General features: G+C 36.8%; 1 protein-coding gene across 1 annotated transcript in view; it reads left to right on the top strand.

Annotated features, from left to right (window-relative positions):
- The window catches only part of LOC136041410 (calcium-activated chloride channel regulator 1-like), an 84320-nt gene that overhangs the window by 13681 nt on the left and 54923 nt on the right, over positions 1-15716 (top strand). Inside the window, exons 4-6 of the mRNA XM_065726065.1 lie at positions 4302-4464; positions 6846-6966; positions 8508-9257. Of these exons, the coding sequence (XP_065582137.1) occupies positions 4302-4464; positions 6846-6966; positions 8508-9257 (1034 nt within the window). The remainder of the gene's footprint in view (positions 1-4301; positions 4465-6845; positions 6967-8507; positions 9258-15716) is intronic.

The following is a 15716-nucleotide window of genomic DNA, read 5'->3' as shown; positions in this document are numbered from 1 at the left end:
AGTGCAATAGAGTGACATCTGCATTGCAACTAAGAACACTGATTTCAGGTAAAATATTCTCTTATGGACTATTCTGACGTCTTTGAAACTCGCCTAGAGTCAAAAGACCTGCTTGTAATATAGGCAATGGGGAAGAGGCTTTCGTTTTTCGATAATGACTGCCGTGTACTCTATAATGTCGAGAAAGAGCTGGTTACATCGGTAACCTCTACTTGACTACCTCTGTAAGTGGTTACTCGCTAGCTTATTTTCAAGTCTAATGAATTGAGTCAGTTTGGTAGGGAAGTTTAAACTTCTGGCTTCAGCAATCTCATAAACTCTTTTCTCAAAAACTCTTATAAACTCGTTAAAAAGCTTGTGCGTTTTGAGCATAAACAAGTAGTGAAGTGTCCACTACCCTTTTGTATACTAACAGCCTATGCACTGATATGAAGACGCCTTCTCTTGCTACTTTTAAAAAAACGAATCATCTTCACCTCACGGTGTGCTAGTATTTTCTGAAAATGAATTAAAATCATCGTTTGATATTTGACTATATTTCTTTAGTCGAATTAAAATATATTAGCACTTTAAAAACAACATTTATAACACTTTTTAAAACAGCAACGATTCCGCTTCGCACCAACATATAAAAACACGGTTAAGATGGGGACTGACAAAAAAAATTTGGGATTGACCTTCCTCCCGCAAACTATAGAATTTTCTCCATATTGATATGATGTCTGTACCATACATATTCATTCTGTTCCGAGCCTAGGTTTGTCCATGTGGTAGTGCCTTTACATTGCCCGTGCATACGTAGTCCATGTCTGATATGGCCGAAATGAATTTTTTCCTGGCTTTAACCGTGTACTTTATTAATTCTAAGAAGAATATCATAATGACCTTCATCTTTGAACTAAATTATTCTCTAAACAGTATCTATAAACCCTAATGTCGAAATTCTCCTTCTCATGGTGTGTTGGCACTCTCATGTAGACTTTTTCATATCCTCATTGTGCGTTTACAGAGTAAAACTTCGGACCTGCAAACACACTGTGGTAAATTAAGTCGCTCCCCGTCTCCGATTATAGGAATAATAACTTATTTGGGGCCTTGCGCCTCGTTAGCTCTGGATAAATGAATTCATCCCAATTGGTTTAATGCATTCGAGAGCTAATGTGCTTACCATTTTCCAAATCATCCAATAGATTTTCTGTTATAACTTGTAACAGGATTGAAGCAGTTTGTGCATTAATCACTTGAACTTGCCCCTCCTTTAGCCAATTTAGCTTAAAAACATTGTAATTAAATTCTAACATGAGTTTCTTTGAAAGCTCCAAAACGGACTGCCAGCAGTAATGTTTTTGTTTGAAATATCACTTCTCTTTTTCTTCGTAAAAGGACCCTATTGAAATCTATGATGGTGAACGATGTAAAGTTTCAATTGGCTAAGATTCGAGCACTATCATTTGGGCTGGTTACAATGTCACAATTCCTATTGCACACACTCTCCCAAATTTTGTCAACGGCAAAATTTAAAATTAGTTTAAAGATCTACTTTCAACCTTTGTCTCTGCTTCATACTGTTTATTGACAAAGATGTCAATAAGCGTCTTCACACAGGGCTTTTGATCGAACTGGAGGGTTCTATGAATATTTGTAAGCCTGAAAACACTGACTACCATCCGCCAAAAAAGAACGTGGTGTACAACAATATTCTGTTTCGGATAAAGGTCGGCAATAAGTTTTTTTTTTTAAAGATATCGAATTAAAACCGCCATCCTCTATCAAATTAATATTAAAGACACTCAGTGAGTTCTTAGACAGGGGTCTGTCTATGCACGGGAAAACAAAATCCTTTACCAAGTTATGAAGTTTCATAGGTATTCCACCATCAGTTTTGAAAAACTATCCGTATGATTCATTCTCCTCAACAGTGACAATATCGGGGAGATTTGTATCGCAAGGATTGTCCAGCTATTTGTAATCCACGCAATGCGAAGATTAGTAAGACATTGCTGACAGATAAAGGGAGTTCGTATCAAGAAAAATCGCATCCAACCTTTAATAGGTGCGTTTTCCATTCAGGTCGATTTCCATGATAAGGTTTCCTGAAAAACAAACTCTCCCCGTGTGGATCTCTCTATAAATAAGTGATGATCCACGTTGGTAATCAGAACTATTTTCACTTCACTGATTTTAAGGATTAAATCCATCACCAAATGAGGAGTTGAAAAATAATACCCAACATCTGACCCGAATTCCTAGTAGATTGTTTGCGTGTTTTTACATATAAAAAAGCCCACTCCGTCAGTATATCACTTACCAGGTATATTTTACAATAACCCTTCCAAATTTTAAACCCTCTTGGCTCAAAATTATTTAGCTAGTTCAGAATCAGCAGTGGTGCATTGACGGTTGTAAAGTGAATTAAAAAAGGCTTTGATGGGTGGCAGTTTTTCCTCCCTTAGCCTCGAGGCAGAGCTGTAGTGTTCATAGAGGTATATGCAAATTCAATTCAATACATCATGCATTTCATTATCTGGAAAGCGCTGTTTAAGGAGTGTGAAACTATTAAAATCGTTGCCTTTCTCTACTTGAAATAATTTACTTAGGGATTCAGGGAAAAAACTATAGGAGTCTAAAAAACGGATGTTATTTATGCAGGTATTACCATTATCAATTGTTTTCCATTTTAAATCTAAGATTAGAAGCTTCTCAGATGATTTAGGTATGATATAAGAAAAAGAACCATTTACCAATGCTTCTTCCACAACTTCACCGTTCTAGAAACGGGAAAACACTGATAATATGAATTTCATTTCCTAGTTGGTATCGTAGATGTTAACCGGTAGAAAGTATTGCTGCTTAATATTTAAACTACAAGATTTGTGGGCCAGTCCACAAAAGATACGACCCCCCCCCCCCGCGATATAATTTGATTCTCAAATAATCATCAACGTTCTGGCATTTTCCCATTACCCTCACCAAATTTTCTCTTACAAAACCAACGCATTTTCTTATCTTTAATATCCAACTCGTCCTCTGGTGATAGACAAACTGGATAGTTTATGTTGCGCAACCATGAAATTTTCTTATTTGCTATTTAATAATTGCAACCATGGCCATAACATCACAATCCTCTGCACCCAATGTCTAGAAAACCTCTGCCAATTACATGGTATTACTAACATCTCTTTGTGCGTGTGACTGAGATTACATTGGCTTTGTCTTTAAAACGATTCAAGTTTAATGGATTGTACACGTCCGTGAGTCTGGATTCTACATCTAAGGTTACCTTGTCACAAGAGTGAGTTTTGAAATTTCCTGAACGGCAAGATGGCTTTCCCAACCAATCCGTCTCCACAGACTGGTACCTACATCTATTTTCGTGGGGTAGGCCCCCCTATTCACTGGCATAATTCTGTTATTTTTGCTATCTTTGGGATTCAAATAATTGCAATTTTACTTAAGGGGATTTATCTGTTTGTGGGCAATGAAGTCTTTAGGCTTTGCAGGGGGAATCAAAAAATTGGATATATCTTCTCTGCTTTGCAGGGGGAGCACAGATGTGGTCGCATTTTTGCAGCTTTGCAATATTGGAGTCACTCCTGTACTCGGCTTCCTGGTGGAGGAACCTCTTTTGGCTGAGATTCACCTGACATAGATGTTAAATTTTTTGTTTTTCAAATAACCGGACCCCTAAAAACTCTAATTTGAACATGTTTTGCACTTTCCGTTAAATTCATCTCTGGCAAATCATCCCCTTTGCCCTCATATCCCATGCACTCCATCAGACTTCTTGAAAAAATGTCTAGTTTTTCAGGTCGCTTACAGACACCTCCCAAATCAATTATTTATTGTAAAAAATAAATCGTCAATTCGTTGAAAAAATGTTTCTTTATTGTGAAATACTTACCCGAGTTAATAATATCAAAGCCTTAATTTACTTTTACTGAAATTCGTCAATTTGCCTGATGAAAGCGACCCTCGATGCTCCTAAAGTATTACACCCCTAATGTATTAAGAAAAACACCCCAAAAGTATTACGTAACAGTCAGGTGTACATAATAGTTCAATAGTCACTAGCACCGGCATCTGAAGGGGTCTGGCAGCTTTTAGTATACACCCTATGTGCGTTGTAGAAGTATTGCATTGGTGACTACTCATATATTCTGTGGTTTTCTAGGATAGTATACAATACTTGCTATTAGATTCATCTATTTGACAATATACATACTGACGGCTTTCAAAGTGTTTCTCCAATTGATTCTTTCTAACTCCTCTTATATTACTTTTTATTATTCATTTATTTTCAGAAAAGGCATTCATTCACGAATGGGCTCACTTTCGTTGGGGTGTTTTTGAAGAATATGGCTTTCCTGGTGATTCCAGATTTCCCTATTTTTACTTCCCACCGGGAAGGACCGAACAGGTTGCTGTGTATTCTGCTAAAGATGATCTCGATGGTGTATACCAAACGTTTGTATTTTATATAATCTTAAATAATGCTTCTCTCTCTCTCTCTCTTTCTCTCTCTCTCTCTTTCTCTCTCTCTCTCTCTCTCTCTCTCTCTCTCTCTCTCTCTCTATTATATATATATATATATAATATATATATATATATATATATATATATATATATATATATATATATATATATATATATATATATATATATATATATATATATATATATATATATTTATATTGAAGTCCTATAGCTTTAAATTCTTTTTTTCACAGGGTACAAATTCAATTATTCATTTTTCAGTTTGCAAGGGAGGAGTAAACACAGGGACCTCTGAGTCTTCGATTAGAAATTAATATTTTTATTGCCGTTTTTACGAGTCAAAAGAAACGAAGTGCAGCTAACCCTTATCCATTGCCCTTTTTGTTACCTCCCCTCCATAAACTTCTAAGATAGCAGTCGAAGTTTTGAATTTTTTTTTAATAGCCAAAAGATGTTTCTCCTCGGGTGACATGAAACTTACAGACTCGGGGTCAAGGACCGTAAATAATGTAAAATGGCAATTGTTTAAACTTGGTTTTTATAATGGAAAAAAGGAAACTTGTTTAATATTAGTTCTGTAATTGGTTCAAGACAGTCAGAGATTCTGTTGGTTGAAAGATTCAAATTTTTCTTTGCCTCTCCTTCACACAACCCCGGCCACTTAAATAATGTCACCAGAAAACAGCCAAGCAGCCTGTTTTTTTCTGATCTGCACAACCTTGTTTCCTTTACTCCTCTAATTAAGGAGACTTCAATGAAGAAAGAATAATCGAAAAAATTACTGACTCCAAACTAAACGTGACTGATGAAAGGCCTGAAAGGGCAAGTAAAGTCATTTCTTTGCCAACTCTCAAGGGAGGCTCAGAGTAGAAATCTGGGAGGGTCTTTTTAATGTCGTGACAAATAAAAACATACAACTGGGTAAAAAATTGTTTCAGTATGGTTCAATTTCTGTTTTTTTTTTCTTTGTGTGTTTATTGATTATAATTGTATTCGTTGAACGCTTGAATTATTAATTGAATTTATTGCTATAGGTCTTTGGTTTAGTGTGGCCTTTTTTTTCGATCGAGAAACTGTTTTTGTTGAAAAAGTCGTTTTTAACTAGTTATAAAGTCATGATATAAGCTAAATCAACAATCCCTTTTCAATTTCTTAAGGCTATTTATTTGCGCTCTGAATTAGTCATTTTTTCCTTTTTGTTAAGGCTCAGGAAGAATTTGCCAGGACTCCAACACAAAATTTTTCTTATATCGTGCTTTCTGTTTGCTGACTCAATTTTACGCGTGGAGATGTTAAGGGGAACTGTCCGAGGTGAATTCCTCGGACATATGTCCGAGAACATATGAAGAGGAGGGATTTTTCCATGGAGATGGAGCCATATTTCTCTACTCTATTTTGAAAAATGATCAGAAATTTTTGTTTAAACAAGGTTTTTCAATTTAAAACAAGATTAAAACTTAACAAAACAGAAATTATTACGTATATGAGGGGGTTGGCTCCTCCTCAATGCTTTACTCTTTACTCTAAAGTTTGAATTTTATCCCAGTTCCTTAAGAACGACTCCTGAAACACAAAGGTTGTTTAATTAGAACAATAAGAAGCTTTTCTTTTAAACTACTAAAAAACTTTAGCGTATAGAGCGAGGTGTTGATGAGAAGCATCCCCTTCTCATGTCCGTGATAATTTTGATCGTCTAAATTTTTGATTTTTCCCCTTACTTTTGGTTGAATAAACTTGTGATTTAATTTAATAAGTGATGAACCTGAGCACACTTTTTGTGTAATTAGTGCTGTGATATTTCACCTAAGCAAAACTAGACGAACTGTTAGGTTATGAAACCTATATCTGAATTAACTTTTACAGTTTCGAATAGAATACTATTGAAGCACCCTCCCTGCCAAAAATTGCTGGTTTATGAAACGTGAACATGTTGAGAATCTCACAGTAGCTAATCTTCTTAGTGTTAGTCAAATTATTTCTAAAGTCTATTGCTGAGTTTTAAAATATAAGATATATTTCAACCAAACAAAAACAAATCATTATCACAATCACAAGTCTTTCCCACAAAGGCTCTATGGCCTATAAGAGATGGGGCATTTACTGTTAAGTAGACTATTATAACTCTACTGGCAAGGTTCAATTACGTCTCCTTTTGAATTATTTGCTCCTCGGTATAAAGTACGAATGTGCTAAGAGAATCTTAGGTCTTTTAACCATGACTTCTTTTATTAAAGTTCTTTTTCTTTACCACCAACATGGACTGAACGACAAGCTTTTATTTTCTAACCATAACTCGTATATTAATCTAAAAAAAAATAGTTCTATACCCTTATTATTGTTTCTGTTACAAGGATTGACGGTACTACCTGCACAACAAGCGAAGCTGGTGTTTATGAGGCTGACTGCCGGTTTTTCCCGAATGAAGACAATGCTACATCAGTTTCACTCATGTCTTTCCATTACCTTCCAAGCGTAAGTTCTGATTTGCTTTTAAACTATTCTACCACATCATCAAAATAAAGATCATGAATGGAAAAACCCTCACCATAGTCTCCTCTCTTCTTGAGAGCAGAAAAATTTATTAAACTGTCAATAAAATAACTGATGGAGAGGAAAAATAAACAAATCTTGTAAATAATTGACACTTATAAAAGATAATTACATTGTTAATCCAAGCAGTTTATGCAAATAAATATCGCCATAATATTCTTGCTGGTGAGATATTGCGGCCCAATTATGAAGATAAGCTTTGGATCTAACACTTCTTCTGGGGCTTATCCAACCGTTAAAACACAATAAATATCTGATACATATTCTTGGAGGGGTATGCAATATAATTTAACCTCTTCAAAAATAATCTGAACGCAGACCTGAGTTTCTTGCTTTAGCTAAATGCGTTGAAATAGACAATATTTATTGGACCATCTATTTTGACTTAAGAGCATCCCCATGTATTAATTAGCACCGTATTAGTTAGACTTGAAAACTAGCAAAAGTTCAAGCCATACACAAGGAAAGCAAGAAAAGGGATTTGAAAATAAAATAGATTTTTCGTTTGTGTACACTTAAAAGTCTTTTTTTTTTAGCAAAGAAAGCATGTCTAGACCTTGGAGGTGCCAAGACTTTTGAATCAGCATAAGCGACAATGAAAATCTAATTTTTCAAATTTTTTTTTCTGTTATTTTAATCCAGCTTCTTTGTTATATAAACCATCCCCGTCAAAATCCTTGATTTAAAATCTGTTTTACTTACTAATTTTTACCCACTAACTAGCATCGTAGGCGATAAATTTTAGGAGGAATATCAGGAGAAAGAAAGTTTATAATTTCCTTCCTTAAAATGTTAGGATGTAATTCTTGAAATATGAATAACTTGTTCTCTTTATCGAAATATCAAGAAAAGTGGTAAACCCTCAATTAGAGCAGGGCAGTATATATTTCAGATGGGGGAAGGTTGGTAAAGGTCAATTATGTGGAAATATCTGGTGTTCCAGATGGAGTGGTCGAAGGTTTATTACATAATGAGGGCAAGTGTAAAAGATACGAGCAATTAACAGGACTCTAAAGCTGGCTTACTTCTTGGGTTTGTTTCATATGTATCAAACTTGTAATTTTCAATAGTGTAAAATATTCCCTATTGTCCTTAGAACTTCATTGTTTTAACAAAATCCTTTATTTAATGTGTCCTGCTTTTTACAGTTTTATATAATGTTTTTAAGTTTGTGCAGCCATAAGCTTTGAGAAAAATTTTAGAGGCTTTCAGTGTAAGATTATTTAAGTAGCCGCACTTATAGTATCTTCGCAATGTACTCTCAGAACCAAAGAATTTTCTACCTAAAACTTATTTTACTGCTAAACTAAATATTTCTTAGCATATCTGTGCACAAGCTGCTATCTCTTCTAATATTCTGATGTACTTTTTTACTTTATTACTTTTCTAGAATCCCCAAGCTTTCACTGACTTTGAAGGGTTGTACGGCACTAGAAATTATGTACAACTCTATTATGTTTCAGGCTCTAGAATTTGACGATACACTTTATCACAGAAAAGCTGTTCCCTCAAAACAAAATCAGCTCTGCAATTATGAATCCGTCTGGGAAACCATGATGAAAAATAGTGAAGATTTTCCAAGCAGCAGCACCGTTACCAAGCCAACAACTTTTAAAATAGTTAAAAGAATTTCATCACCTGTGATATTTGCTATTTTTGATGCTGGACTATCAACTAATCCGAATGCTGACATTGAAGTTATAAAAAGTCACCTTCTTAGTGCCTCTGAGTCATTTATTGGTAAACATTTTGGGTTTGCAACATATTCTAGTGCAACAACTATTAAATTTGATGTAAGACTTCCAATTACTTACTTAGAAGATTCTAGTGCTGTTGGAAGTGCTTTAAATTCTGTAACTCAAAGTACTGACACTTCCTCAACATTTTCGTATCCTATTGACAAAGCCATTCGGATAGTATCGGATTACGGTGCTCCTGCTGGAGCAGTAGTGTATGTCATAGGCCACGCAGGTAACGATTATCGACAGGGTTTTTTGGAGCCCCATGTCATATCTTTAGCGTCCGAAAATGGAATCAAAATAATTAGTCAAGAGTCGGGTATTTTAACTACAGCCAATCAGCTACAACGCATATCAAATTTGACAAATGGTGCTCATTTCCAATTTTCAGGAGCTTTTTCAACGGAAGAGCTTGATGCAAACCTGGAGGGGATACTGGCCGAATTTGAATCTGTAAAACAAAGCCTAAGAGTCGTAAGTAGATTTTTTTTCAACTCTCTTGTACTATAATAAAAGAATAAAACTGGGTAAGAAAAGTGATAATAGATAACGTGAAAGTTTTATTATAATAAGAGCATACAAGCGATTGTTTGCGTAGTAAGGGTGTATAAGAGTCAATCTTTTCGCTTGAGTTTTTTGCATTTTTCAAACTGCTTGAATTTATTGAAAGTGCTTTACCAAAAGATAAATATTTGAATTGTAGTGATTCACTCTCAGTACTGAATCATTTGATGTTTGGTCTCAGGCCAGCAGGAAAACCAATGGATGAAATTGGGTGAGATTATATACTTGAGATTGTAGCAACATGGGTACCGGTGCATTTTGATTTTAGGTGAAATGAACTGGCAGATAAGCTAGCATAATAGAGTGCTAGGTATGAAGAGAATTTATTATGTCAGTATTCAGTGAATTATATCCTATGTCATTATGAGAAGTCATTAAAGGAAAAGCATAAAGAGGTTTTTTTCAGAGGTCTCAGAATAAGATCATTGAATTCTGTGACTATGGTACCCAACCTCCTAATCTATGCCTTCCAGTCAGGCACCTGGCTTTCAGTATATTCAGTTTTAGAACAGGCCATGCTTGAATTAGGAGTATTTCATTTAAATGGAAGTCAATAATTATATATTATGTGACGTCTGTAAAGTTGAATAGGATGTTAGGCATACATTCGTGCATTATAAAAATTATGAGACGCAGAGACTGCCACTGAAAAAAGCTTGCTCAAAGTATTTTGGTACATTTACACTCAAAAGTATACCACCATGGGCTAAGAATTATCTGTGGAAGCTTTCTGTCACTATATTGTAGATACTAAGCTACACTTAGTGCTGCATTATGTATTAATTATTGTATATATTAATATTATTTTATATTATTTTTATATTGTATACATATATTAATTATACATTAACGGTATGTCTGTGTATGCGTACGTGTATATACTGCAAGCCAAGCTCATGGGTTTAAATTGTCACGTCAGCCAGTTGTATTTGCAATGTGAATATGAAGGCTCAAAAGTGACACATTGGATGGAGTTCAATATAACTGTCCCTTTGATTGAAAGGACTTTGCTTTGAGAATCTTCAAGAACCCTTTCTAACCTTTGTGACAAAAACCAGATGTCTATTTTAATTGTCTGACTCCTGATCATGGCAGAACGGCAGCCAGACAGCTAACATTTTAAATTTGACATGGAACACCTTTCACTCTGAAATTCTCTGATAAAACCGAGGAGACCTGCGCAGTGGGCAGCCTGCCCAGGAGTGCATCAAACAAACAACAACTACGAGCGTACAAGGAACACAATTTGGTAAAAAACAAGTGAAGACACTCCCTTTGTCTCATTTGCAAAAGTGGCAAGAAGGTCTGTAAAAGGACCTATTCAAATAAAAGTGAGACAAATAAGGGCCAAAACTTTAGTATCGGGCTTTTGGGGCTCGTGGCCCTAATTATCAGATAAATGTCCTCTCGGTAGTTTTATTTCGCTAAATCAAACTATTCTCATTTCTAGGCCTATTTGTTTTACCCTCCCCCCTCTAATGCTCGTTCTACTTCGTAATCTTTTAACTTCATGTCACGTAGTATTCTTGGCACTTCCTCAAATACTGGCTAAATAGCTTTGAATAGAAATTATGCAGTTAGGATGAGTCACTCCAAACCAAAAAGTATTTCTGAATGGTTGTATACGAGTGAAATTTGACTGGGGTGGAGGAGAGGATAAGTTCATACATTAGAGAGAAGGCGTGACTTTGCATTACCAACTCCCGAGGGTCAGGATTGGTCATTCTCCGTGAGCTGTGCCTCGTCATGGGTTTTACTTCTACCCTTCGGAAGCAAATTTGATGTTGGTCCTTTTGAGTTGGTCAAATTTTAGTCTGATGACTTTGGCCCTTATAGTGACACCTTGGGTTAAATAGTACGGCACGTAAATTTCCAAGGACAGCCCACCTGTCGTATCCCTACTGCTTATTGGAAATCAACAAGAGCAGACCTCATAAAATCAGCGGGGAGTTAGAGTTGATTGTGGCACTATAGCGCAGAGGACTTAAATCAGTGGCGAGAAGACTATTTCTGTCAGCCTATTAAATTACAATTATTGATGGCAGAATAGCCCACAAGAGACCATGTACTGTCTCGACCACGATACCATACCCTAGTACCATCAGTAGTAACACTGGTGACACTTTGTCATGTACATTTATGGCACTAGGAACAAATACTAATGGCTTTAGGGAAACAATGCTGACCCCCAATAATCTTCAAATTGGTTATTCACCATTTAAATTTCTATTTTAGAAATAATCTATAATTACAAAGTCTAGAATTATTCATTTCAAGAATGAAGAGTAATAAATAGTACCCATATAAAATGATAAATTTGTTTAATAAATTAGTATGTTACCACACTAACAATCCAAAAACGGTGGACTATTCTATCAATGTGTTTACCAGTTCTTAAGGAGGGATTTTTGCCAGTTTGTTACTTATTTGTTTTGTTTTCGCTTTCATATTTCTTGTTTAAACTATTTATTGTTTTGTCCTCTTATTGATCGGTTTTGTTTCTTATTGTTATTCTCAAGCAAATTTGCTTCCAAGAAATACTGAAGATAAATAAGTGTATACTTGATACAATTATTACAATGGACATGAGAAAAAATTACTCACTCAAAATAAAATCTGTTTAAGTCTACATTCAAAACATACAAAATGTCCAAAAAATCATGTAATGCGGATTTTAAATAATGAGAAGTACAAGTTTATGAGCCGTGAGGTCAAATAACTGTCTATAAGAATTAAAAATTATCAATAGTTATTGATATACCAAAAAAATGTATTTTCATGAAAAGAGAGAATACAACCAAAGATAGGTAAAATTTTTGTTTGCAATGTGGAAATCAAACATGTCTGATAAACATAAAAGAGTGGTTATAAGCTTTTAACTACAAAATGGGAGATTTTGGGGATAGTTCAAGAATAGTCACTAACGTATGTTTATTTTTTATCGAGTCGCTTATCATCTTTAATTAGGAAGGGTTGCAATAAAGACTGAAATTTAAAGTCCCAAAGCCTTTTTAAAGTAACAAAAGTGACCACGGAGTATTAGTTTCTGGAATTTCTATGCGTAGAATCCCAGTTCGGTGAAATCTTTTTTAGTGGGACTTCCGATCATTTTTTAAATAATGCTGGAAAATCCAGCTTCCCTTCCATGGAAAATTTCTTTCACCCACGAAAAATTACTCCATGGAAAGATCCTCCCACATACTCCCCCCCCAATCCACCAGAGAAATTCCACCCAAAAATGTCTCTATGCTTCCCAATAACCAATACTATATGTAAACAATGGGCAAGCTTCATAGCTTGCAGCCCTCTCCCCGGGGACTGCAGGGGTTCAAGTCATCCTCAAAGACGTAGCTTTTAGATTTTTCGACTATCCTGAGAAAATGGCTGTCTCAAAATTTTTATCAAGGGAGTTTAGGTAAAACAATAAGCGTGAGAGGGGGGCTATCTTCCCTCTAATATCTTCGGTCACTTAAAAAGGGCAATATAACTTTGATTTCCGATAAAATGAGCACTTTCCCAATCTTCCTTGATTACTGGGTGGATATGATCACTCCCTGGAAAAAAACAAACAAAAAAACAAAATAACAAATAAACATACATCCTTAATCTTGCTTCCATAAAAAAAAAGACACTGATAGCTTCAGCGCCTTTTTCGAGATTCAGAGGCACCGGAGGGTGGATACCAATCCACAGCTCGTATTTTCGCGAAATTTATCTGATAGAAATTTTGAAATGGCCATTTGTTGTCATAGAAACTTAAGAAAAAGACTCATTTTATTAGAAATCGAAGGGGCTATTGCCCTTTTCAATAGTTGAATGTGATTGGAGGGCAACTAACCCCCTCTCAAGCCTGCTGAGATATGACGGTTGGGAAGTTACAGGTGAAACATGGAAGACTATGAATGGGATTTTTGAAGTGAAGACTGTACCTTGTTATTTAGAGGAAACTTTAACTAAACTCATTCAAACAAAAATTGCTAAAAGCAGGTTTAGTGTATATAGAGGTGTAATTTTTATTTTTGCAAGAAGTAGATTACATAGTTAGATACATTAATTGACTTGCTTGACTTAATTCTCCTGCTAAAATGCTTCCGGCGTCGAAAGTGATAGTACATGGAGCCTCCATTTAGACAGGTCTCTTGCGAGGATGTGGACGTCCTCCTAAATTTTTGTCATGGCTAAGAGGGCACCTGTCGTGTCCTTCCATCTGGCTGGTGGACGACCTCTTGGGTGTTTCCCGCCGTGCTTCACGGGATCAAAGTCAAAATCGTTCGTTCGGGAGTGTCGGGGGGCATACAAAGGAGATGTCCGTACCAGCGTAGTGTTCGTTGGGCGAGTTGGACTGAGAAGGGCGTTTAAGCAGTTAACGCCAGGAGGTTCTCGTTGCTAACAAAATCGTGCCTGCGTAGTCCTTCAATGCGGCGAAGATGATTTGTTTGGGCTATATTTACGGGGCTAAGCACAGACTGAATGGCTGGCCAGGTTTCGGTTCTGTAATGAAGCATGGATCCCACCGAAGCATTGTATATGTGCATCTTGGTCCTATGGCTAATAGAAAGTTTCCTCCAAAGGGAACTTAGTCTTCTCACTTCTGCTGAGATTTAGGCAATTCCGTACATTAGATCTTTGAGGATTGATTCGTCATTGGAGATGATAGAGCGAAAGTATGTAAATTCCTCAAAAATCTTACCTGGTTTGTTACGGACAATTAGGACTGGCGGGCGGTGAGTTATGGGGTTCAACAAACATCATTTTTGTCTTCTGCCAATTAATCGATAGCCCTATCTTTAAGGCTTCATCAATAATGTGACTGTGAATCAGAGACAAGAGCAAGGTCATCGGCATAGTCAGCGTCTGAAAGTACTCTATCGCCGTAATGCAACCCAAACTGGAGGCAGCTTATGGTCCGAGTCATAATGTAGTTGATGACACAATTAAATAGCTTTTGAGCAGCAGCACAGCCCTGATGGACTCCAATATTGATTTCAAAAGATGGGCTGCGTCTACCATTGACTTGCACGCAGCTCTCAGTCCCCTCGTGGAGCCGCTCGAAAAGGTTGAAGTACTTTGCTGGTAGTCCTGATGTCTTCAGTATGAGTCAGAGTGATTCCTTGTGGACAGAATCGAAAGCAGCCTTGAAATCCACAAAGGCAACATATGCTTTTTGTTGAAATTCTCGAGTCTTTTCTATCAGCTGGTGGATTGTGAATATTTGCTCCACGGTAGACCGTCCTGGCATGAAGCCAGCCTGTTGGATTCTTCGTTGGCTTCTGAGGAAAGTGGAACAGTGGTCCAAGAGGGTCATAACGAAGAGCTTCCCGGGCACAGAGAGGAGTGTGATGCCACGATAGTTGGAGCAGATTCTGCGACTGCCTTTCCGTTTCCAGAGAGGCAGAATAATACCCGCTCGCCAGTCTTTTAAAAATCCATTCTGTACTAAATACTATGAAGAACAGTACTTGGAGCGAGAGAAGGGTCGCTGCTCGCCATATTTCAGCAGTTCTGCAGGAATACCACATACTCCTGGGGCTCGGTTCTTTTTCATCTGTTTCAAAGATTTCAGGATTTCTGTAGAGGTCAAAGGATGTTGCACACTTTTACACGGGGCCTCAGGGGTTCTAGATGCAACTTGAAGAAGGTCAGGGTTGGGCTGGCTAACACAGTCCAGGTTTAGAAGTAAAGAGAAGTGATCCTTTCAGGCAGACAGTTGACTGCTCTCGTCAGTGAGAATATTTCTATCTACTACTACTGCTGCTACTACTACTACTACTAGTAACTGCAGCACCAAGCCGCCTGAGGCCAACACAGCTACGCACGCTCCTCCTCCAACCTAATCTATTTAAAGCCTCCCTCTTTACACCCTTCCAGGAAGTTCCCATTTCCTTTAAATCTTTATTTATGACATCCTCCCAACCCAGACAAGGACGACCTGCTTTCCGTGTAGCCCCCGACGGTTGGCCAAAAAGGACAATCTTCGGTAATCTGTCATCCTTCATCCGTAGAACGTGGCCTAGCCATCTCAACCTTTCTTTTATTATAGCCCCAGAAAGCGGGATTGAACCACACTTTTCGTACAACCTACTGTTTGAAATACGGTCAGTCAGCCGGGTACCCAGAACAATCCGTAGGTAATTTCTCTGGAAAACATCTAGTAAATTTTCATCTGCTTTTCGGATTGCCCATGTTTCAGAGCCATACTTGATCACTGTCATCACTGTAGCTTCCAATATTCTAATCTTGGTTTGTAGACTTATGTTTCTATTCTTCAAACTTTTTTTAACTGTGAAAAAACACCCTGAGCTTTAGCTATTCTACTTTTAACATCTTCACTGCTCCCACCATCTTTACTAATAATACTACCAAGGTAAC

The sequence above is a fragment of the Artemia franciscana genome, unplaced genomic scaffold (assembly GCF_032884065.1).
Source record: "Artemia franciscana unplaced genomic scaffold, ASM3288406v1 PGA_scaffold_218, whole genome shotgun sequence".
Taxonomy (NCBI): domain Eukaryota; kingdom Metazoa; phylum Arthropoda; class Branchiopoda; order Anostraca; family Artemiidae; genus Artemia; species Artemia franciscana.
This window is presented reverse-complemented; position numbering and strand designations above follow the sequence as displayed.